We start from the raw sequence: 26476 nt of genomic DNA, 5'->3' as shown, positions 1-26476 counted from the left end.
TATAAGATAGTATCACCCTAAATTAAAACTAAAAGTTGAAGAAGCTGCATTATAAACTATTATACCTTAGAACACACTTGGAAAATACTTTCACACAGTCATCAATATTTTCTTGATTAAATTTACTTAAGATTGAAAAAAATTATTTCTTTTCTTTGTAGGGCAGGTTAACATTCAAAAATGGACGTATTTATGAAGGACAGTTTGCCAATGACCACATAGCAGAGCTTCCATTGTTTCACATCGATGCAGAAAGTAGCCCAGGCGATGACAGTGCTTGCCCAGAACCTCCATTTAGTGCTGGTAGGAATCCTAAAATGTCAATGGAAAAAAAATCAACCCACTTTAGCACCAAAATGTCTACCTGTCAGTATACATTTAATAGGTCAAGGGAGTAATGCTTTCCTTAACAATTGATTTCACCTAAATCTCTTTCATGTGCTTGTCCAAGGTTCCTTCACAAATAAGAACACTTTAAAATATCTTATATTACTTCTCAGAAAGTATAACATAATATATTTTTTTATTTTGGTAGAGATTATCAGAAAACTTGATGGCAGTGAAAGCAATTCTGTGTTAGGATCATGCATTGAACTTGATCTGACTTTGCTGTTAGACATGTACCCTCCAAAAGACAGACCTGAAGAAAAGAAACAGGTAAAACATTATATATTACATAACCATTTTCATAAGCTTTTTTCCACTTAGTTAAATTATATAGTTATTGTAATTCTTCATAATTATGAAAAATGCTTTCTTGAAAATTTGCTATTTAAAAAAAAACGCAAACTACCAAGTTAAAAATTTTAAAGGTTTGCTAGTGCAGTGGGTTATACATTTTCCATGGATTTCTGGGGCTTGAACGTAATCCATTCCATCTAGATAGGATAGCACTCTAATCATACCAGAATATGCCTGAACACTCTTGAAAATCTCCAATTTATGAAGACTGGTTCTCAATTCTTAGATGCTGTATCCACAAGATCAGCCTTTATAATGGCCTATGCAACATTTCAATTTAAGCCAACAAATGTCTATGAAGTACTTAGTATTTGCAAGCCACTGGTCAATTCAGTTTTTAAAATTCAGTCAAGTTCCTTCTGCTGGCCCATGGTGTCAAGGGGCAAGAAAGAAGGTGATCTTACTCAGTCTTCTAGAGGGAACCAGGGTTCTATTAGCAGCAGCAGATGAAGAAATCTCAGGTGAGGGAAGGTTCATTAACAATAATGTTGGGTTACAGAGGGACCAATGGAACAAGAGAGCAGAGGAGGAGATGTACTGTTGAAGGGGAAAGGGATGATATGAATGGAGCTCGAGAGTAGCAATGGGAAGAGATTTTTATCCTCAGTAGATAGTGACTGAATAAGATGGATAAGAAAAGCAGGAGTTGGAAGTTCACCTGTCGTAGAGGGCCCCCACCCTCCAAGGTAATAACTGAGCACTACCTTGTTGTCTGAGGGCAGTAGTTTCAGTTTCTGTAACTGGCCACTCCCAAGGCAGATGAGTGAGACATGGTGGCAATGGAGGCAGGTAGGGAGTTCTGTCTGTGTATCTGGGGAGTAAGTAACTAGTGTTAGGGCCCCAAGGCCAGACTGAACTTCCACTCAGTGCCAGCCCTCTGGCCTCCTTTGATAGTACCAGTTGATGACCGTGGCGTCTGGGTCCTCGGAGGATGGATTAAAGTCATGATCAGAACCAGTTCCACTGCTTCATCCCAAGATGGCAGAGAATGAGGCAAACCCAGAAGATATCCTGAACATAGAGGGAACAGTTCCCAATCCTCTAGTACCGTTGACTCCCTGAGGCTCAGACTGATGATCTGCTGAAGATCCTAAGTGAATCCTTTGAGAACAGGCTTCTTGCCGCTTAGTTTCCTCATCTAAATACAGTGAAGGTATTCAAGGTCTCTTCCAACTAAAAATCAAATGCTGAACATTCCATATAATTAAAATACTTTAAAATCTACATCTAGAGCAAAAGATTAATACATCTTTGTCTTAGACGGTACATCTAAATTTCTGACCCAAATTAGCCTTGCCATCTTTAGATAAAAAATACATAATGGTATGGCATTCATCATTTCTAGTTAAGCTTTATTGTCTTAGATCTGCTTCTGATGTTGGGAACTTTATTAACATCCCTATTGTTCAGCATTTCAGGGTATTTTATAACATTATTCTATTGTTGAAAGATTTCAATGATATTTACCTTGTACATTAAAGATGTCTTAGTACAAGGACCATTAAAATGAATCAAATTAAAACAATTTTCTCATTTTAATTATCTTTAAGCTGTTCTTTATTCTATATCTTTATAAAGAATTACTATGATAAAGAATTTTTATTTCTCTGGGAAGAGGTTACCCTCAGATTCAACAGTAGAATATTTTGGGTGTTGTGATCATGTGATTATCATGCACCAATTTGAAACTTGAAGTCTGCCCTGTGGATAACGGTGTGGTTTATCTATCCAACTTTTATATGTTGTCTTGGTCCTTTAGAACAGGGCTGTCCAATCTTAGGTTTTTATTGAAACAATAGACAATATATTTTAATTTGCCATTTTAGTGAGAGCTCTGAGGTAGCTTGGCTCCATTTACTAAAGCATTTATGTAAATTTCTATGCTTGTGGGTGGGCTGCATAAATCCCACTGCAGGCCACATTTTGGACAGCCCTGCTTTAGAATATAAGCTCCTTGAGATCAGGGATTATCTTTCTTTTTGCTTGTATTTGAATCCCCAGGTTTTAGCAATGTGCTAAACAGTGCCTGACACAATGTAAACACTTTAATAAATGCTTGTTGACTCGATTTGGTTGTTTTTTTTAAGTTGGCTTAGAAAGTAGGGTAAGTTTGATTATATTACTGTCTTTAAAGTAAGACTGAGACAGGTTTCATTTTCTCCCCTTCAGGTAGAATTTGCTGTTTTGAGAAATATTTCAGAATTAAGAAGAATCTATAGCTTTTACAGCAGCCTAGGATGTGATCATTCTCTTGACAACACCTTCCTGATGACAAAGCTTCAGTTCTGGAGGTTTTTAAAGGATTGCAAGCTTCATCACAATAAAATAACTCTTGCTGATATGGACAGGGTATTAAGTGGTTAGTACTGGTGCCTTGTGGTTTTTTATTTGGAGTAATAAAATTAAAGTATAATATGGTGTAACCTTGGAATCAATAGGTCGTCCTTTCACGGCAGCTTAGGAGTACTATGTGCGTGGCAGATTATAGAAATATGGTGATCTCTGAACTTAAGGAATTTACAATACAAATGGAGAGACACAGACCAGTAATGATAATAATAATAGCTAGCATTTATATAATATTTTAAGGTTTGCAAAGCAGCTTACAAATACTATCTTGTCCCTACAACCCTGGGAAGTAGGTGCTATTTTTATCCCCATTTTACACACGTGGAAACTGAGGACACAGCAGTTGAGTGACTTGCCCAGAGTCACATAGCTAGTGTCTAAGGCAGGGCCTGAAGTCAAGTCTTTCAGACTCCAGGTCCAGCTCTCTATGGTAGCCTGGTGGATAAAAACATGTACTTCAGTACACGTGACATGGCTGTGAGCAACATGAAATATATAATTAAGCGCAAAATTTTGCTGCACAGACTGCATGTGACTCAACAAAGAGATGAGTCACTGAGCAGCCAGGAAAGGCTTCATGGTGGAGTTGGAACCCAAGTTGGGCCATGATTTGTACCATAGCAAGTTTTTGAACATATCCCTGTTCCAACCAATGTTGCCAACTTAGTGTATTCCCTTGTAAATGATCAAACTTTCATCTGACTGGGATAGTCCTGGGTTAAGAGCAATAGAGACAAAAAGTTGAACAGTCTGTACTGAACTACTCAATCTTTGTTGTAGCACCTTGTCACTGACTTTTTTATTTACTAAGAGAAACGACTTTATTTGATTTTTCTTTGAATAGTGTTCCAGGGACAGGTAAGCTAGAAAGAAGAAGAGCCCTAAAAAAGTTTGTTTATTGCAATATTGCTAAGTTTTCCCCCCAACTTGCTTTTCTTATTTTTAGATAATAATAATATTGCAGTTGAAGAAATTCACTCCCCATTTACCACTTTACTACTGAGAACGTTTTTGAATTATCTCTTACAACTAGCATATCACATTTATCACAAAGATTTCAAGTAAGTATTATTTATTTTCTTTTTAATATATTTTTTATCTTAAACTTAGTAACTATCAATAAAATGTTAAAAATAAACAATTTTTGAGCTCCTACATAAATCCATAAACTCCAGATTATTTATAGTTTCTAAAAATTTATAAATGCTGGCTTCTTAAGAATAATCCTTGGGTAATTTCTGGTGGTAATGACCTGTTTCTAAATTGTTATCATAAACTCCTTTGTTTTCACAAATAAACCTGCATGACTCAGTCATTTCTTCAGCATTTCTTTGTTGACATATTGTTGGTTGAGACTATATAGATGTTGCCTTTGGAGGACTTTTTGATTTCAGTCTTGAATATTAGTCATTTGTAGGCTTTATAGTCAAGCTATTTTCAGTTACATTTGGTAAATCCAATGATATGTACCTCTTAACAACCTTTGTTAGGTTGGTGAAGTGAAGTTTGCTTATTCCAAAAGTATTTCTGTAGGTTTTTGACTTATTTGTCATATGTTCTAAGAATATCCATCAATCTCCTTTTTCCTTTTTTGTTTGGGAGTATTAATCTTTTTATAGCTGCCTTAGAGTGATGTGCGTCTATGTTTTGTTACTACTGTATGGGTTTTTGTTAGATTACTTTCCAAATCTGTCAAGATCCATTTTATAATTCCAAATGGGTACATTACACTGGTGTTGCATCAGTGTTAATTGTCCCTCCCATTAGGCTTTAATTTCAGAATACCAGTAAGTCTCTTAACGTATTCAGCCATATCTTTATCTCTGGAACCTTGTGTTTTACCTGGAGGATTGAAGGTATTTGAAGGTTTCACTTTCATCTGGATTCAATATGAAATCTGGATTCAAATTCAGAGACTACAGTCTCTATACTTCAAATGATTTTATGTCAACAGAGTAATATTCCATAATATTTCACAAAATATTCCACAATATTCCACAAAAGCTGCTATTTAACTGGTTTTTCAATGAGTCTATCTAGTTTGGTGTCAGCCATATTCATTAAATTGTTAATAGGATGTGTTGTTTCAACTTCTTCTTTAATATGGAAACCAGAAACATTAAGGTATTTAAGGTTAGGGAAAATAATGAGTTTGAATTGTCTTCCTGAGAAACCTGTTTTATATGAATTTTTCTCAACATTGTTGTGTTGGAAACTCATTTTAGATAGAGAAGAGTTTTCCATATGGGCATCAAATATTCTAGTATCCTCTCTTTACTTGGGTTTATTTTATTTATTTGTGGTACATGAATAAGCCATGAATACAAAATTGAGTCAAAGCTTTTACAGTAATAACAAAGGCAGAGTTATGAAGCAGGTCATTAGTAGTCTTTAGTAATAAATATGTGATCATTTAAAAGTACCTCTTTTAAATGTGTTGCATCACTACACATGTATAACCTATGTCAAATTGCTTGCTTTCTCAGAAGGTGGGGAGGGAGAGAATTTGGAACTCAAAATTTGAAAAAAGAATGTTAAAATTGTTTATACATGTAATTGGGGGAAAATAAAATTTTAAATAAGATTTTTTTAAAAAAAAAGAAGGTAAAGAATACCTCCTTTTGTAATAAATATGTGATACCTTTTGCTAGGAAAGGTGGAAGCAAGCTTACATCTGAGAAGTTGCTAAAGTGCCTTGCTAGTAATTTGGGCACCTCTGAAAAGCAATTGAGTCGATGATTGTGGGTCTTATCCTGCTATACCACTTTCCCGTTTCCTTCTTTTCCACAGCTCATACTACTTTCTCTTTCTCTTTCTCCTTTCATTGGCCGCCCTTGTTCTACCAACTTTTTCTCTCTCAGCTCTTTATGACTCCTTCCTTTCCACTCTCAGACCCTAAAAATCTCTCTCTGGTTCTCAATTTGCTCCTGCTTTTTTATACAGGCTCCTCAGGATGTGACCAAGCCCCTTCCCCAAACAGAACACACTTCCTATTGCTCTCAATTGAAATGTCTTTCTTTGATTCAAAATGTGTAGGCCTTTCTTATTTACACCAAGCTCTGACTGATTCAATTAAGAAGTATTCTTATCTAACAAAAGCAGTTACTTTTAAGTGGAGTAAAGTGGACGCCTACACTTACATTTGTACCACTTATGAATTTTTAAATATTGCCTTAGCCTTTCAACTTTTGCTTTCACTTGTTAATTAGAGGAATCTAGAAATTCTGACATATTTTGTTTTCTGGATTCCTTTCTGCATGTTTCTTTTTCTTGCGTTTAATGGGTAATAGGATATTCAAATTTTCTATAGTATAAGTCAGCTAGGTATTGCTGTGATCTCCCAATGCCTTTCTGAAGATCTTCAATAATTCTCCCAAGATACTTCTGCTATGATAGCATCTGATGCCTAGTTTGGGGAGTAGTCCTTGAGAACTCCACCTTTCCACCTACGGTTCTTATCATGATAATGGCTGCTGAGTTAGGATCCTGACATTTTATTTATTTATTTTTTTACATTTTCTGTTAGATGGAGGGGGAGAATGCATTCATTCACGATGGGTAGAGTAGATACCAACTTTTTCGAATTATCCTTTTTAGTTATAATTGATTTGCTAGTTGGATCCATGTGTCAGTACTTTAAAAAAGACTTTTCAGAATTCAAATTTATGCCTGTTTGTTTTTCAAAATCAATGGAGACTTCAGTGCTGTTTTGTTACCCATGTCTTTATTAGATATAATTTCTAGAGTTTCCATTAAGTGAAGATTTTAAATAACTTAAGAATCAGCTTTTTCCTCTTCAGATGTGATTGGCACTTGATTTTTTCTCTTACCTCATCTAATCTAGGCTTGGGGATAAATTTAATTTTTATGATTGTCCCTGCAATGATCACCAGTACAATGATGTATGACTTGGAGCTAAGGATACTATTGATAAAAAGTAGCACCAAGCCCTTGCTCATCATTGGTGAAATCTGTTTCCAGTTTTGCTATGAGAAGGTATTGGCACATAAGGAAAGCATTCGTGTCTTCAGCCTATTTCACGTGCACTTCTGTTTTGTCTGCTTTACTGGTCAGCACCATTTGTACTGAAGCATCTCCAGCAAGTAGCATATTGTTATTTCTCATTTATTTCACTGTATCTTTCCATCTTGTGGTATCAGAACACTAAGTACTACTTACACGCCCTCACTGTCAAGTATCAGACAACAGTTTCAAGTAGTACCATTCTGCAACTCTGTTGCCCTTTCTTAGACTCATAGGAAGTTTTGTCACACTGGCTGGGTACTGACTCTATTAGTGGTAGCACCAGAACCCAATTGGCCAATACTTCAGGGGTCCTGCCGGGTAGCTACTAATGAGGTCTCACTGTACATCACCATTCCTGGCATTCCCTTACCCTCATCTCCTCATCATGACACACGTGGATATGACATTAGATTGTGAGAGAGTTATTATCCATTCATTTACTGATTCATTCAGTCATTTGTTCATTTATTATATCACCTATATCCCTAAACCCCAGGCTCTGAACTTACACGAAGCACAGCATCAGTCTTGGCGGCTTATTCCCCACCCAAATAATTTGGCTTATTTTGCTCCTACTCAGAATTTTCTAGCTTATAATTAAGTTTTTATAGATGTGGGTAAAGAACCCAGTTCCTATACAAGTACTCAAGGTATCAGTGCATATTATGTAATGGACAGCCTTTATATTATCCTAAAGGAAATATAAAACAACATAAAGTACTCGAAGTAGCCCATAAACACTTGATACATTTCACTTCTTTCCAGGGAATCCCACCTTCACCCCAGGGACCTATATAAGTGTCCTGTTTTATGGGGTTGCAAGAGAGTATCCCTTTTTTCCATGGGATCTATACCCTCTGAATAACTTGTACTAGGAGAGGGCAAAGTCTAGGTGTTTATCCCTCTGTTTTATACAGACTCTTGCTATTTTTCTACTTCTAAGTCCACTTGCTAGATCCTTATTCCAAGAATTCTTGTTCTCCTTAGGGTGCAGGTTTCATAAACTCTAAATAGTCCTCCCATAGGTGGGGGCTCAGGAGCTCCTACCATGTAGTCACATGTCACTGATTGACTGAAGCCAGGAAATCAGGGACAAGGAACCATTCCTTCCTCTTAAGTCACGTGGGTGAGAAAGATCACAAGTAACTTTAATACCCCTCTTCCCCATTTCCAGGATAGAGGGAGGATTTGTCATTACACAGGCTTCTTCACCTTCTCCTCACACTGACTCCAGTCTTTGTGAGGGCTGTGGTTTTTAGTTTTAGCTCAGTTTGGTCTGTGGAACTCCCAATCATTGGATGCACATATTGTTTTTAGTTTTTTGCTATTATAAACAAAGCTCTGTAAATGTATTTTTTTGTATAGTCAGGTCCTTTTTGTCTTTTAAACAACATCATTTGGTGTCCTGGTAGCAGGAACACTGGGTCAAAGAATATGTAGTAGTTTTTTTTTTAGCTTATTGTGTGCTTTCTGTGTGGGATGAAAGACCCTCACCAATTAAAAGTTAATAAGGAGCCATCTCAGGGGGGGAACAGAAATAAATTTTATTCAGTTCTCCAGAATTGGGTGTCCTCTGCTAGCACAAAGCAGAACCAGCAAAGGAGGTGCTTTACAAGGGGCAAAGCACCAATAATTATACCTAACACAAGAGAATTCCCGCCCACCTCTGACCCTTCTCACCATTGGCTGGGAGGCGGGCTTATAATCTGAGCACAAAAGCTAGACAAAGAACCAGGGAAATCGAGGCACAGAAAACTCCAATTCCCATTCCCTTAGTTAATGATTACAACTGAGGTGACATCTATAAATCTAAAGAAGGAGAATAGGATAAGGGGAGGGGGAGACCCTCTCCATTTTTCTACAGTACTTTTACAGTAAAGGAAAGCAGGTCACAGTGACCCTATTCTTACTAAGCAAATCTTTAAACCAGAACCAGAAGAAAGAACAAAAAGTTTCAGGGTAAACTTTCCCAGAGGCTGAGCCATCAGACTCACAGCCTCAGAATTTTTCCACTTCCCTATTTCCCTATTTCTTGATTTTTAAACATTTCTTAGTATAGATATAGATATATATTTATACATATCTTCCCTGTGAAGTCTTCACATTTTATTTACCTCATACATTTCTTATTGCTTTCCAAAAAGACTGTACCAATATATAGTTCTATCAACAGTTTAATGGTATACCTTCCACATGTCTTTCTTTATAGCTTCATCAATTTTCAATTTTGTTCTTTTTTTAAACTATCTCTAGTAATTTAATGGATATTAGGTAAGAGCTCAAAGTTGTTTTAATTTCTATTTCTCTGATAGTTTGAACAATTTTTCCATATAATTAATGACATTTTGTCTTTTTTCCTTTGAGAACTGCCTATTTTATCCATTGGACCATAGACCTTTTTTTAAAAAATAAATTTATGTCACTTCCTTACAAATTTTGGATATCAAGTTTTCATCAGTTGTGAAAATTTTTTTCCTTATCTGCTTCTTTTTTTTTCTTACTTTTCTGGTGCAAAAACTATTTTTATATAATCAACTCCCATCAGTTTTGGCTCCCTCAGTTTCTATTTGTTGATGGATCAGAATTTCTCATTTTCCCAACTGTATTGTTTCATTTTCCCATTCTTTCATTAAAAAAAAAATAGCTCATTGAGCTGCTTGGAATTTAGAAACAATATGTTGCAGTGGGAAAAAAAAAAAACAAAACTCTTGACTTTGGGCCAGAAGACCTTGGTTCAAATCTTGGCTCTGCCATTAACTACCTACGCTTACTTTGGCAAGTCACTTAGCCTTTCTGAGTCTCAGCTTTCTCATCTGTAAAAATGAGAGTTGGGAGAGGTGGAGCCAAGATGGCAGCTGGAAAGCAGGGACTTGTGTGAGCTCCCTACCAGGTCCCTCCAAAAACTTATAAAAAATGGCTCTGAACAAATTCTAGAACTAAAGAATCCACAAAATAGAAAAGGGAAGCAGGTTCCAGCCCAGGACAGCCTAGATGGTCTCTGGGTAAGGTCTATCCTGCATGAAGCTGGGGGCGGAGGGGAGCAGAGGGGAGTGGAGCACAGTGTGGGCCGCAGCAGAACCAACCAGACCAGCAGCCGGGTGGAACAGGCCCTAACGCCCTGAATCAGTGAGCTGTGGCAGTTACCAGACTTCTCAACCCACAAACACCAAAGACAACAGAGAAGGTTAGTGGGAAAAGTGGCGGGGACAGAGTGAAGGAGTTCATGGTTCAGCCACCACCCCAGGGGCAGCGGAAGTGGTGCAGCTACAGAACTATAGCTGCAGTTGCTTCTGGCCCCAGGCCCACCTGGTGGGAAGAATTAAGTGCCTGATCGGAGCAGGAGTGCAGAGCCTGCTTAAGATCTGAGTCAGTTCTGTGTTGGCGGTTTTGGGGAAGGAGGTGTGCTGGTGTGGCAGGGCTGGCTGTAATAGCTCTTAAAACAACAGCGCATCCCCTCAAGCTTGGAACAAAGGACTCTTTACTCTACAAGCAGTCATACCCTGACAAAAGGGTCAAGTAAGTTGGCTGGGAACATGGCCAGGCAGCAAAAACGCACCCAGATTCAGTCTCAGACTTTGGAATCTTTCTTTGGTGACAAAGAAGACCAAAATGTACAGCCAGAAGAAGTCAACAAAGTCAAAGAGCCTACAACAAAAGCCTCCAAGAAAAACGTGAACTGGTCTCAGGCCATGGAAGAGCTCAAAAAGAATTTGGAAAAGCAAGTTAGAGAAGTAGAGGAAAAATTGGGAAAAGAAATGAGAATGATGTGAGAAAACCATGAAAAACAAGTCAATGACTTGCTAAAGGAGACCCAAAAAAATACTGAAAAATACACTGAAGAAAACAACACCTTAAAAAATAGACTAACTCAAATGGCAAAAGAGCTCCAAAAAGCCAATGAGGAGAAGAATGCCTTGAAAGGCAGAATTAGCCAAATGGAAAAGGAGGTCCAAAAGACCACTGAAGAAAATACTACCTTAAAAATTAGATTGGAGCAAGTGGAAGCTAGTGACTTGATGAGAAATCAAGATATTATAAAATAGAACCAAAGGAATGAAAAGTGGAAGACTATGTGAAATATCTCATTGGAAAAACCACTGACCTGGAAAATAGATCCAGGAGAGATAATTTAAAAATTATTGGACTACCTGAAAGCCAGGATCAAAAAAAGAGCCTAGATAGCATCTTTCAAGAAATTATCAAGGAGAACTGCCCTGATATTCTAGAGCCAGAGGGTAAAATAGAAATTGAAAGAATCCACAGATCACCTCCTCAAATAGATCCCAAAAAGAAATCTCCTAGGAATATTGTTGCCAAATTCCAGAGCTCCAGATCAAGGAGAAAATATTGCAGGCAGCCAGAAAGAAACAATTTGAGTATTGTGGAAAAACAATCAAGATAACACAGGATGTAGCAGTTTCCACATTAAGGGGCTGAAGGGCTTGGAATACGATATTCTGGAGGTCAATGGAGCTAGGATTAAAACCAAGAATCACCTACCCAGCAAAACTGAGTATCATGCTCCTAGGCAAAATATGGATTTTCAATAAAATTGAGGACTTTCAAGCTTTCTAAGTGAGAAGACCAGAGCTGAATAGAAAATTTGACTTTCAAACACAAGAATCAAGAGAAGCATGAAAAGGTAAACAAGAAAAAGAAATCACGAGGGACTTACTAAAGTTGAACTGTTTTGTTTACATTCCTACATGGAAAGACGATGTGTATGATTCAGGAGACCTCAATATTACAGTAGCTGAAGGGAATATGCATATATATAATGTGTATATATATATATATATGTATGTGTATATATATATATATATATATATATGTATGTATGTGTATATATAGACAGAGGGTACAGGGTGAGTTGAATATGAAGGGATGATATCTAAAAACAAATCAAATTAAGGGATGAGAGAGTAATATATTGAGAGAGGGAGAAAAGGAGAGATAGAATGGGGTAAATTATTTCACATAAAAGTGGCAAGAAAAAGCAGTTCTGTAGGAAAGGAAGAGGGGCCAGGTGAGGGGGAATGAGTGAATCTTGCTCTCATCAGATTTGACCTGAGGAGGGAATACCATACACACTCAATATTACCCCACAGGAAAGAAGGAGGAAGAAGACAAAAAAGGGGGAAATGATAGAAGGGAGGGCAGATAGGGGGAGGAGGTAACTAAAAACAAACACTTTCGAAAAGGGACAGGGTCAAGGAAGAACATTCAATAAAGGGGGATAGGTTAGGAAGGAGCAAAATATAGTTAGTCTTTCACAACGTGAGTATTGTGGAAGGGTTTTACATAATGATACACATGTGGCCTATGTTGAATTGCTTGCCTTCTTAGGGAGGGTGGGTGGGGAGGGAAAAGGGGAGAGAATTTGGAACTCAAAGTTTTAAAAACAGATGCTCAAAAACAACAACAAAAAAAATATTTTTGCATGCAACTAGGAAATAAGATACACAGGCAATGGGGCATAGAAATTTATCTTGCCCTACAAGAAAGGAAGGGAAAAGGGGATGGGAGGGGAGTGGGGTGACAGACGGGAGGGCTGACTGGGGAATGGGGCAACCAGAATATATGCCATCTTGGAGTGGGCGAGAGGGTAGAAATGGGGAGAAAATTTGTAATTCAAACTCTTGTGAAAATCAATGCTGAAAACTAAATATATTAAGTAAATTAAATTTTAAAAAATGAGAGTTGGACTCACTGACCATTGGGATCCCTTCCACTTCTAAATCAATGATCCTATTGTAATCTACAGAATGAGATGGGAATCAAATCCTCCTCCTTTTTTCCTATACAATTGTCCAATTTTCCTGAAGTTTTGCTGAATAATGATCCTCTTCCCCCACAATTTGGCAATCTTGTATTTCTCAAACATATTATATGCTTTTGGTAGTAATTCTCAAGTAAAAATTGTTTCTGAATTCAAATGTAAGAGCTATCGCATAAATGGTTAAGACAGAAGCAGAAATACCACTATTTTGATCACAATTTTTCTGTTTTCTTCTTTCCCATTATGCATTTAATTTGCTGGTTTTTTTAAACTTTTAGATTAAGAAAAAACTTAAATAAGTTAGGTTTTATTTTTCTCACTTAAAAAAATATTTTTGTATATTTTTGATATCTTTTGTTTGCACATCACCTTCACTTCCAAATATATTCCTCCCCTTTTTCCTACAAAGCCAGCTATCTCTTGAAACAAAGTTCTGTTTCTATGTTTTGTTTTAAGAAGAAAGAAAAAAGGGGTGGGGGATGGGAAGCAGTTCAGCAAAACCAAGGGAGGCTTCTTGGGTCAGTGGAAAGAGTACTGGCCTGAGAGTCATCAGACAAAGATTCAAACCTGAGCTCTGAACACTTGATCTGTTTGACTTTGGGTAAATCACTAAACCTCCTTGAGCCTCAGTTTCCTCTAGTATAAAATGAAGGGAGCCAAGATGGCAGAGTGAAGGCAGGAACTCGCCTGAGCTCTCCCCCAAACCCCTCCAAATACCTGTAAAAATGACTAAACAAATTCTAGAGCAGCAGAACCTACAAAAAGACAGAGTGAAACAAAATTACAGTCCAAGACAACCTGTCAGGTCGACAGGAAAGGTCTATTATATTGGGCTGAGAGAGGAGTACAGTCAAGCACAGGCTGCACCAGCATAGACCAGGCCCCAGTAAACCCAGAGCAGGCCTTGGGGGACTGGATCCCTGGCAGTTGTGGCGATTTCTAGACTTCTCAACCCACAAACGCCAAGGACGGCTTAAAAAGTCAGTAGGAAGGTTCTGTTGGGCCTGGGTGAGAGAGCAGCACAGTCCAGCCCTGGCCCCAGCACAGCCCCAGCCCCAGCAGACCAGGAGGAGGTCTTGGGAGTGACTGAATCAACAGCAGTTGTAGTGGCATCAGCAGTAGCAGTGGGGGCAGCCACTTTTGGAGCTCTCAGCCCACAGATGGTGAGGGGATTGAACAACTGTTCAGAAGGAGATTGTAGGGGTCTCTTTGCTGGCACTGAGGCAGGACTCTGTTGCTTTGCCATAGTATGGCACATAGTATGGATCTAGGTCACAGTCCTGTGTGGCAGTCCTGGGTTGAGAAGGAGCACTAGCACAGTAGAGCTTGTAACTACAATGGAGGGGGAACCCTCCTGACAGTCCCAGGGCAGAAAAGAGTGCTTGTGGCCACTCACAGACCAGAGCATGGGCCAGGAGAGGGGTAAACACCTCTCCTTAGATCATACCACCTTGGAAAAACTGAAAATTTACAGGTCCCTTTCTGAAAACAGCTGCACAAAACCCCTGAAGCTTGGGACAGTGCTCACTCCACCCTGGAAAATGAGCAAACAACGGAAAAAACTCTTGACTATAGAAACTTTGGTGACAAGGAAGATTAACACATACACTCAGAAGACAACAAAATGAAAGCTCCTACATCCAAAGCCCCCAAGAAAGAAATGGATTGGTTTCAGGCCATGGAAGAGCTCAAAAATGATTTTGAAAATTAAGTGAGAGAAGGAAACAAAAATTGGGAAAACACATGAGAGTAATGTAAGAAAATCATGAAAAATGAGCCAACAGGCTATTAGAGGAGGCCCAAAAAATACTGAAGAAAATAACACCTTAAAGATAGACCAGACAAAATGGCAAAAGAGGTCCAAAAAGCCAATGAGGAGAAGAATTCCTTAAAAAGCAGAATTGACCAAATGGAAAAGGAGATCCAAAAGCTCACTGAAGAAAATAAATTCTTAAAACTTGGAATGGAGCAAATGGAAGCTAATAATTCTATGAGAAATCAAGAAATTACAAAACAAAACCAAAAGAATGAAAAAATAGAAGACAATGTGAAATATCTTATTGGAAAAACAACTGACCTGGAAAATAGATCCATGAGAGATAATTTGAAAATTATTGAACTACCTGAAAGCCATTATCAGAGAAGGAGCCTAGACATCATCTTTCAAGAAATTATCAAGGAAAACTGCCCTGATATTCTAGAACCAGGGGGTAAAATAGAAAAGGAAAGAATCCACCAGTCACTTCCCGAAAGAGATCCCATAATGAAAACTCCCAGGAATGGTATAGCCAAATTCCTGAGCTCCTAGGTCAAAGGAGAAAACATTGCAAGCAGCCAGAAAGAAACAACTCAAGTATTGTGGAACCACGATCAGGATAACACAAGATTTAGCAGCTTCTACACTAACGGATCAGAAAGCTTAGAATATAATATTCAGGAGGTCAAAGGAGCTAGGATTAAAACCAAGAATCACCTACCCAGCAAAACTGAGTTGTAATGCTTGAGGGGAATATATAAAATGAAGAGATTAGACTAGATGGCTTCTCATGTCCCTTCCAAATCTAAATCTATCCTATAAACCAACACATCAACATTATCTGATGTGTGCAATACTTTATATCCACATTTTTCTACATTTTCCTTAACTCTTCTAACAGCAATAGCTAACACTTAAATAATGTTTACTATGTACCAGGCACTGTGCTAAGTGCTTTCCAATTAAAAATAATAATAAAAATAGCTAATATCTATATAGTACTTACTATGTGCCAGGCACTGTGCTATGTGCTTTACAATAATTGCATTATTTTATCCTTACAACAAACCTGAGAGGGGTCTTCTTGACTCTGAGGCCAGCATTTCATCCACTGCGACACTTGGCTGCTCTTTTGCTCAGTTATTACTGAGCCCAGTGTTCAGTTTGGGATATTGTTTTTTTCTGTTTGTATTGTTGTGGTCATCGTGCATACTGTTTTCCTGATTCTGCTTAATTAATTCTGTATCATTCGTCTTCCCATATTTTTCTCAATTCTTCATATTTTTTTTACATGAGAACAATATTCCATTAGATTCGTGCATTACAATTTAATTAGCCACTCTCCAATCAAGGAGCACCCATTTGTTTCCATTTCTTTCTTACCACAAAAAAAATGCTAAAAAATATATTTATTTTGGTATCTGTGCGACCTTTCTTTCTGTTTTTGACCTCCTTTGGACAGAAACCCTACTGCTTTTCCAAGTGGCTTTTATTCACAGAAAGAAATAGAAAGAATATTTTATTTGTGTTAGCAACAAGGGCTTTAGATATAAGGTCCAAACTCTGAAACCCTCGTAAGTTGATCTGTACATTGCAAATGACTTTGGGAAGTTTTATTCAGATGGAGTCATGGCTGGATATTTTTTCCTTAAACCAGATTTCCATCATGGTTTTCTCATAGCAAAATATTATCTGCAATTTTTTAAATCACAGAAATGGAAGCCCATCCCTCTTTATGTGTTTTTCAAGAATGATGACTGATAATATTGCTCCCAATGCCTGTCAGATAAAAGGTAAGCAAAATTGTCAGATAACATATAAAACAATCTCCTCTAAATATAACTGCCACCCTTGTGGTGGAGACGTGATGGGAAGGGTCAGGTCTGTTCTAGATCTTACTCTCTTCCTTAGTCAGGAAACCTGGGACATGTATGTGTAGACCCCTCCAGAAATCTGAAACTAATTCCTTTATTAGTAGACATGCAATTTGTCATTATTCTAGAATAAAGTTTTTTAAAAAAGATATTTATAAATAATATAATGGCAACCATTAATGACACAGATATTTTTAAAGCCCTATTGTAGGTCAATAAATATTTGTTAAGTGCCTAATGCATACCAAGGGGTTCAAACAAGGGAAAAGACAGTTCTTGCCCTCAAGGAGCTCAGTCTAATAGGGGAGATCACATTCAAACAACTATGGACAAACAAGCCATAGCTAGAATTAAGGAGAATTAGGAAAAGCTTCCTATAGAAGGTAAGATTTTCAAACTGGTTCTTGAAAAAAGCCAGGAGAGAGAAATGAGAAGGTAAAGAATTCCAAGCATGAGAGACAGCCAGTGAAAGTGCTTGAGGAACACCAAGGAGGCCAAAGTCACTGGATCTCAGAGTACACGGTCTTGGGAAGGGGTAAAGTGTAAGAAGACTAATGGGTGTTGGGGGGGGTTATGAAGGTCTTTTGAACACAAAACAGAAGATTTTATATTTGATCCTGGAAGTGACAGGGAGCTACTGGTGTTTATTGGGGTGGGGGTGGGGGGTTGATGTGGTCAGACCTGTGCATTAGGAAGATCACTTTGACAATTGAGTAGATGAATTGGAGTAGGGAGAGACTCGGCAGGAAGATCAACCAGGAGGTTATTGCAGTAGTCCAGGCATGAGTTTGCCACCAGGATGATGACAGTGTTAGAGGAGAGAAAGTTTATGAGAGATATTAGTTGCCTAACAGTCCCAAGTGCTCCCTCCCTCCCATCTAGCCTTCTCCCTGCAGCTCAGGGTAGAAGGTGAGGGCCCCCAGGGCATCACATCCTTCTTGCTCCTGACACTTCTCATGGGTCAGTAGCCTGGCTGGTAGCCAGTCCCCAGTTCCTCAGGACGACGGTGTAGTTCACTCTTCAATTGCAAGATGAAAACAGCAAAAATAAATAAAAAAATTTTAAAAATCTCCCAGTTCCTTCTTTCCTCCATGAGACCCCTCTCTTGCTCCCAACACTCCCTCTCACCTTCAAACCTCATACCAATTTTCATTCCCCTCTGTACCAACCCTTTCCTCACCACCAAACATGTCCTGACAAAGTTACTCTTGGTTTTTCCCAGTTGCTCAAAATTGCAGGTGGAGGTGGGTGGGAATCCCTCAGACTGCTATACATAATTGCATTTGAATGTCTTAATTTTCCCTTTTATCTTTTAGGCAACTTCTTCTGTGACCAACAGCGGACTGTCTATGCAATGAATTATATCGATAAATGCTGGGAGATTTATTTAGCTTACTGTAGACCAAACTCTAATCCCCCTCATGAGCTAACAATGAAGACCAGACACTTCCTCTGGATGTTGAAGGTGTGGGGGGGGGAACTTTCATACTTAATTTACATACTTAGTTGTTTAAGTTTGGATAAAAGAAAGGGCAAAATTTTCTAGAATGATAGGAAAAAATGATAAAGGAATGGTGATAGGCTTTCATGGTCATGTCTCTTGGAAGAACAAGAAAGCAATTTAATTCAACAGGCATTTATTAAGTATTTCTCATGCCAGGCACCCTACTTACCAGGTGCTGGAGATATAAAGGTAAAATTAAGCAATCTCTGCCCTCAAGGGGCTTACATTCTATTTGTAGAAATGACATTTATACAGATAAGTAAATACCAACTAATTTCAGAGGAAAGAGTTAATAACTGAAGAGATCAGTTAACAACTGAAGAGAAAGACCTTCTGTAGGAGGCAGCACTTAGTTTGAACATTGAAGGAAGCTAAGATTAATTCCAAGAGGCAGAGGTGAGGATACAGAGGATCCCAGGCATATGACTAGAAGCTTGAATATCATGTACCAGAAACAGCAAGTCATTGTATGATGAGGAGCTATGTAAATTCAGTCTAGGATGATCAGTTTAGAGCTAGACTGGGAAGGACTTTAAATGCCAGACAGAGGAATTTGTATTTTATCTCAGAGACAACAGGGAATCACTGAAACTTAAAATTAGTTGTCTGCTAAGTGGAGGATGGATCGGAGAGGGACAAACTAATTAGGGAATTATTGCAGTAGTCCAAGCAAGATGTAATGAAGATTTGAACAAAGGTGATGGCTGTGAGTGGAGTGAAGGGGACAGATGTGGGAGAAGCTGTGAATGTAGATTTGACCAGATGGTAACTGATTGGGTATGTAGGCTGAGGGGGAAGTGGTAGAGACTGAAGAGTCAAAGATGACTACTTGGCTGTAAACCTGGGGTTAACAATCTTACTTTAATCCATCATACAAGTAACATCCACCTAGTTCAGGGGAAAAAGCCAGCACCCTGAATTACAGACCAAATACAATTCATAGTTATCAACATCTGAGTCTTCAGCCGGGGAACTCATTACAACAGCTGGCCCAGAGTCACATGCCACTCCTGCTGTGGCTAAGAGCTGCGAGAGAGAACACTAACCTCTGTGCTTATATATCCTGTTCAGGGCCTGAAGGCCCTGACCTCACCCGGGCTGGGCACAGAAAAGTTCCCCACCACCAATATCACATCAGATACAAATCAATCAATGACTCCCAATTGTCTCAGTGCTGAGAAATACAAAAACATCCCACTTTATCTACCCCATTCAAACAAAGGCCAGAATCATTAAAGGTCAACAGCAAAAAATCCTACCTTAGTTACTATTACACATGCTAAGTTTAAGATACCACTGGGATGTCCAGGTAAAGACAAGGAACTGGAGATACAGAACTGAAACTCACAAGAGATGAGACTTGGGTATGTAGAGTTGATTTTTGAATCCATTGAAGCTGGATGAAATGACATAAGAGATTTCTTTGACTTTTTTCTTATATTTTAGAAAGTTTTTTTAATCTAAAATGATAGAAAAATAAAGTGTATTCAATTTATGTATTTCAAATTTAAAGATGTTTATAACTTACATTCATGTAAATATATACATTTTAAAGATACTTATGCTTACACACATGCTGTTTGATTATTTGTTCCTACAGGATTTTAAAATAATAACCAAAGATTTAACAGCAACCAAATTTGTGGAAATCATAGCAGAAGATAGTCCTTTCATGCATGATGGAATTGATAGCAACTTTGAACTTGAAGTAAGTAGGGAAGAACCACAATGACACAGCTTTTTGTCTGTAATAAAGTGTGCTATAACCAAGAGTTTATTGAAAAATAAAATGTTAAAAAGTGAAAGTAGATCTGTGATCGAATTGGGAAAGTATGGATGAATGGTCAGGACCAAAGGTTTCATCAGGGTAGGTTAATGAATGGGAAGAAACCCCTTCTAATGATACAGACAGACAACTGTTTTACAATTTATATCTGAGAATTGTTTAGGATGGTAAGAGGTTAAATGGCTTGTTCTTGGTCACATGGTCAGTATGTGTCAGCTGTAGGACGTGAGCCGAGGCCTTCTGTTTTTGAGGCCAGCTCTCTTTGGCCAGATGCCTTACTCTTGGTCAGGGATTCTTAACCTTTTTTGGTGTGTGTTGTGGGCCCTTTGGGCAGTATGATGAAGCCTGTGGACCCCTTCTCAGAATAATGTTTTAAATGCATAAAATAATATATGTGATTACAAAGGAAACCAATTGATTTTATCAACCAATTGAAATGTAGTCGTCAAAATATTGTTAAAAACATTTTCTTGGACCCCAGGTTAAAAACCCTTACATATAGATGGATATTAAGAATGAAAACATTTCTGATCAAGGGAAACCCAAAATGAATGAAATGAAAAACATATAAAACTGTAATTATTGATATATTAATTGGTTTAGCCAAGGTGATTTTTATAAATGTTTTGCTGTTTCTTTATAATAAAGGTTGTATGTATGTGTCACGGAGATAGATTTGTATCTTTTCCCAAAAATGTTCACTGTAAATCTCTCCAATTATAAGAGTTTCTAGCTCTGTGACCTTAGGCAAGTGAGAATCAATGTGATATAATGGAAAAAGCATTTGACTGGCCATCGAGAAATCCTATTTCTAGTCCTAGCTCAGCCATTAAGCTAATTTTGTGACTTTGAGATAAGTCATTTCACTTGACTGAAGTTTAATAAAATGAGAGATTTGGACCTGAAAATCTCTAAGGTCCCTTCTAGTACTAGTGAACTGACTTAGTTTTCTCATTTGTAAAATAAGGTATCTAGTTGGTGTGCATAGAGTGCTGGACATAAAATCAGGAAGACCTGAAATCTCTTCCAGCTCTACGCTTACCAACTCAAGTTACCACACCATCCAACCTCAGATAATATGTGACCTTGGGCAAGTCATTTAAATTCTATGAGCCTCTCTGCTCCTTCATTTGTAAAATAAGAATAATGATAACTCCTACCACACAAAGTTGTTGTTGTATTTTTTGAAGGGGGAAGGCAGGGCAATTGAGGTTAAGTGACTTACCCAAGGTCATACAGCTAGTAACTGTGTCAGGTGTCTGAGGCCGGATCTGAACTCAGGTCCTCCTGACTCCAGGGCTGATGCTCTGCTCACTGCACCACCTAGCTGCCCCACAAAGTTGTTTTAAGGAGCAAATGATACAACATGTAAAGCAACTTCAAGTCATTTTTAAGTCTTATCTGACTTTTTGTGACCCCATTTGGAATTTTCTTGGCAACAACGCTGGAGTGGTTTGCCATTTCCTTCTCCAGCTCATTTTATAGGTAGGTAAACCAAGGCAAACAGGGTTAAGTGACTTGCCCAGGGTCACACAGCTGGTAAGTGTCTGAGACCAGATTTGAACTCGGGTCTTCCTGACTCCAGGCCCCGCACTCTATTTGCTGTGCCACCTAGCTTGCACACTCACAATGCTTTATTAGAAAATTAAAAGGTTGGCTACTCCCATGAAAACAATACTGATGATTATCATTCATTTTTCTGTAGCACTTCAAGGTTTTCAAAGAACTCTCCCGAGATTTTCAGATGAGGCCAGTGATTTGCCACAGCTAATATGTGTCAGATGGAGCTGAGGCTTGAACTAAGGGCATCTGATTCTGAGACTAGTAGTGTCCTTTCCATGATGTTAAATATTAACTAAGAAATATAGGATTGGTTCTCTTGCTTCTCAAAAGGAAAAACTGAATCCTTCAGTTCCAAGAATGATGATATCGAATTCAATTAGGGAGGCAAGTAGCTTAGTGTAGATAGTGGATAGAGCATTGGACTTGGTGTCCGAAAGACCTTGGTTCAAACCCTACCTTGGCTGCCCAGACCAGCTCTGTGATCCAGGGCAAGGTACTCTGAGCTTCAGTTACACCCTTTGTAAAATGAGGATAAAAATAGCATCTTCCTCACAGGCTCAAATAAGATTATATATAATAAATAAGATAATGTATATGAATATGTAATATATGTAAAGAGATATACGAATGTTAGTGAAATCAGTGATCTACTCAATCAGCCTGCCTGTAGTTATAATGTTGTATAAAATCCTTGGCAAACAATGTTCAAATTTTAATATGTAGACAAGACTTTCTGAGGAAGATATTTCTCCTTTTGCATAATCAGGGCTGGCCCTAGACAAAAATCTAAAATAAGGAAGTCTCCTTTTCCCCTTCACTAGCCACCATCTCCCCCAATCACAGATCCATTCCCATTTTGGGGACTTTATCAAAATTTATGTCTTCTTGTATCCCATACCCTCTGGACTATGATTTTCTAATAGGTAAATAAATAGATTGATTTCTTCTAAGGTAATACATAACAGATTTCTTACCTGTCTCAGATAAGGTATTCCCCACCCCATACCCCTTTAATACTGTAACTTCACAGATGGGAGGAACTTGTGGGGTTTTAGGTACCACTGGTTCAAGGAGGCTAAATTGGACTTCTCAAATGACAGCCCCTGGGTGACTTCTATTAGAAGTGGAGCTCAAGCAGAGGGTTTTTGGGTCAGACTTAGCGAGCTCAGGACCCTATGTATGTATAGGCAGAACTTTCAGGTTGGATGACTCCTAGGGAACATGGAAGCAAGGATAGGGTCTGTCATTTAAAGCTGAACTATTCAAGTATATATTCAAGTATTTGTCCAAGACAGATAGATTTGAACTCAGAAAGATGAGTCTTCTTGACTTCAGGCCTGGCATTCAATCCACTGTGCCACCTAGCTCTCCTGTGTCATACCACCTGGCTATAGTCACATCTCTTATATCTGAGTCTTTGATAAACTCAACTAAATGTCAAGAACTGATTCTTTTGTGTTAAGTTTTTTTCTCCTTGCAAAATAAGGTGCTGCTTCTCCTTTCAGTATTCAGGAGGAAAAAAAAGGAAATACAGTCCTAAATGCTTTTAAAGAGGGTACTTTTCCCATGAGAAGGATCTGCTTAAAATAAAATATATTAGTGTAATCAGATTTTAGATTCACTGATTCGTTATACAGTTAAATACAATGTTACATAAATACTGTGCCTAATACAAGATGTTATTTGCTTCTGGCACTCAAATATCTCATTAGGTTTCTCCTTAAGTTATTTTCCCTACAAAATGAAGATCATCACCCAGAATGAGATGTGTCTGTTGGGATAAATAATATTAATGCTTGTTTATACTTCAGCTGGTTTTTCTAGAATTCTTTGAAGCTCTGTTAGGCTGCGCACTTTTCTCCGATACAACGCAGACAGATAAGCAACCACAAGGAAGCCACACAACTGATGATTTTACTGCAGTCAAGTATATCAGTACACAACAGGTAAAAGAAAATCAAATTAAAAAATTTATATAGAGCTAGGTCTGTATCCCAAAAGAGATATGAAAACCAAAAGGACTTATATGTACAAAAATATTTATAGCGGCTCTTTTCTGGGGAATAAAGAATTAGACATTGAGGGGATGCCCATCAATTGGGGAATGACTGAATGAATTGTGGTATGTGATTGTGATGGCATACTATTGTGCTATAAGAAATGGTGAGTAGGATGCTCTCAGAAAAACCTGGGAAGACTCACATGGGCTGATGCAAAGTGAAATGCACTGGGTACAAAGTAAGACAATGTTGTAAGATGATCAGCTGTGAATGATTTAGTTAATCTCAGCAATACAGTGATCCAAGACAACTCTGAAGGATTTAGGATGAAAAATGCTATCCATCCCCAGAGAAAGAACTGTTGGTGTCTGAATACAGACTGAAGCATACTTTTTTTTACTTTATTTTTCTTGAGGGTTTTTTTTCCTAGTCTATGTTTTCTTTCACAACATGACTATTATGGATATGTTTTGCATAGCTACACATGTATAACCTATATGGAATTGCTTGCCTTCTTAATGGGGGCAGAGGGGAGGGAGAGGGAGGGAGGGAGAGAATTTAGGACTCAAAGTTTTAAAAGTGAATTGTTTTTACATGTAACTGGAGAAAAATTAAAGAAAGAAAGAAAAAGAAAACAAAAAAAATTTATGCGGAGCAAGTACCTCTCCTGGAATAGTTTAACCTTCTGTGTGCAGTTTTCCCTTCTGTATTTGCGGGAATTAGGTACACAGAGCCCCCACAATCTGGAAAATCCTTTTAAAAGTTTTTGGCCCTCCCTTCATGGTAGAGAAGAAGTCTGATTCTTTTCTTTTTTCTTTCACGGGGTGTTTACAATACCTTATTGTAAAATTTGGGTTAAGTATTTGGTCATAGGCTAGATCTAGATCCATGTTAAGTAAAAATGCTATAAATGTATTTTATGCATTTCTGAATTCCCAAACTGTTTCTGGGTCATCTGCAAGCCTTCACCTGTCATCTGCGGCTTCCACAAAACTCCCCCCAAATTCCCATTTAATTTCTCATGCTGACCCACGATATATGGAAACCATGATGGGAAAAGTCAGGATGTGGAAGGCAGTGGTGGCATTCAAACAAATTAACAACTGGGTCTCCATGGCACGAAGCTGAGGCACTGCCGCTGCCGTGGCGGGCGCAGGCCCCACCCCTGCTAACAACCAGTTTGCTGTACTCAACATAAAATTAGGTACTAGTTCTGCTGAACCGGTATGAACCAGCTGAATCCCACCACCGGTGGAAGGGATAACTGTACTGGCTTGGTCTTGCCAAAAGTGGGAAGAAATTCAGGGAAGAATTTAAAAGACTTTTCTAAGGATAAAGGAAGCATGCTCTTTTTAAAAACCAGCTAATTTGTTGTCATTCAGTCATTTTCAGTTGTGTCCAACTCTTTGTGACTCCATTTGGGGTCTCCAGCTCATTTTATAGATGAAGAAACTGAGGCAAACAGGGGTTAAGTGCCTGGCACAGGGTCACACAGCTAGTATCTGAGGCCAGATTTGAATTCAGGTCTTACTGACTCCAGGTCCTGCAATCTATCCAACTGCTCCACCTAGCCAAAACCAGTCAAACCAAAATGTCAGTTCATGCTTGTTTTTAATATAATTTGTTATGTGCTTGACGTTAAGCAACAAAACCAATTAGACATATACTTACAATTATTTATAATTTAAAATAAATTTCTAGGTACAGTACTTTTCCATAATGGCATATTAGTTATTCCCTATGTAACTCCTTTTGTTCTCTATCCGTTTGTGTCTGTATTTGTGCATGCATTCTTCCTTTTCTAGCCTTAGTATTTTCTGGGACTACTTGCTTCACTGTATATTATTTAATAGGTTTTTCTAAACCTCTTTATATTCCTGATATTTCAAGGCATCTGTGATCTTGTCATTATGACTGTTCTTTCCATGCCTTCTTTGGTGCCGTTCTTCCTTCTATGGAATATCTACCCATTGTTCAGGAAGCCTTCCCAGAAGGCTTTCAGTATTTGGTGACTCCCGGTGCATTCCTGGGGTCATCAATTCATCATTCCTTGTTTTTGCCAAGTGACAAGACCAGCTCCATTTCTGGTCCTCTGTTACCCGTTCATGCCACTTCCTATGACTTCCCAAGTCACCATTAGCAACGTGGCACAGCCAACTTATACCAATCATGTATCTTTCCACTTGGCTGCTTATAGTTTCTGATTCTTTGTAATTCACGGTGTTCTGGAATTCACAGGCATATAGTATAACCATGAGAACATTACTGTTTAAAAGATTTTTGTTTGTTTGTTTGTTTGTAGCAGAGTAGTTTGAGATCCCTGAGCAGTTTTCCACATTAAGTCCAGTCCAATTGATTCTTTCTTATTATGGTACCTAGTTCATTGGTCATATGGAGGAATTATTAATGGTACATGTCCTGATGGATTTTACAACTAGGTGGTGCAGCGGGTAGAGCGCTGGGCCTGGAGTCAGGAAGACCTGAGTTCAGATCCAGACTCAGATACTTACTAGTTGTGTAACCTTGGGCAAGTCATTTAACTGCCACCATCTTCAGTTTTCTTACTTCTAAGATGGCAATAAGAAGTGTCTACCTCCCAAGTTGTTGTGAGGATCAAATTAAATAATATTTGTGAAGTGCTTCTCACAGTGCCCCACACTCTTAGATTTATCTGAGTGTTTCATTGAGCCTGTATAGTTCTGGCTTAAAGTTGGGGTAGAGGAGGTAGGAGGAGACAAGCTGGTGTGGCACATATGTAGAGTCCTAGAACCTTAAAGTGGGAAGGAGCCTCAGAGGCCATCTAGTCTAATCAACACTGGAACAAGAATTCTTCTTTTAATTTATCTGTAAAGTAGTCATCCAACCTCTGTTTGCAGAGCTCCAGTGAAGGGGTACCCATGACTTCTCAAGGTGCCTCATTCCGCTTTTGGACACCGTCATTGTTAGAATGGCCTCCTCTCTCCATTCCTCCATATCAAGCCTAAATCTTCTTTGCACCTTCCAAATATACTATATTCTATGGCCAAGCAGAAGCCGTTTAATCTCCCTTTGATGTGTTGGCCCTTCAAATGCTTGTAGACAGTCATCATGTCTCTTCT

General features: G+C 38.3%; 1 protein-coding gene across 1 annotated transcript in view; it reads left to right on the top strand.

The window, feature by feature from the left end:
* The window catches only part of RSPH10B (radial spoke head 10 homolog B), a 55298-nt gene that overhangs the window by 18531 nt on the left and 10291 nt on the right, over positions 1-26476 (top strand). The window contains exons 8-15 of the mRNA XM_036741421.1: positions 162-303; positions 536-657; positions 2911-3100; positions 4037-4151; positions 16365-16444; positions 17842-17990; positions 19630-19737; positions 23190-23324. Of these exons, the coding sequence (XP_036597316.1) occupies positions 162-303; positions 536-657; positions 2911-3100; positions 4037-4151; positions 16365-16444; positions 17842-17990; positions 19630-19737; positions 23190-23324 (1041 nt within the window). The remainder of the gene's footprint in view (positions 1-161; positions 304-535; positions 658-2910; positions 3101-4036; positions 4152-16364; positions 16445-17841; positions 17991-19629; positions 19738-23189; positions 23325-26476) is intronic.

This window comes from Trichosurus vulpecula, chromosome 1, assembly GCF_011100635.1.
Source record: "Trichosurus vulpecula isolate mTriVul1 chromosome 1, mTriVul1.pri, whole genome shotgun sequence".
Lineage (NCBI taxonomy): Eukaryota > Metazoa > Chordata > Mammalia > Diprotodontia > Phalangeridae > Trichosurus > Trichosurus vulpecula.
This window is presented reverse-complemented; position numbering and strand designations above follow the sequence as displayed.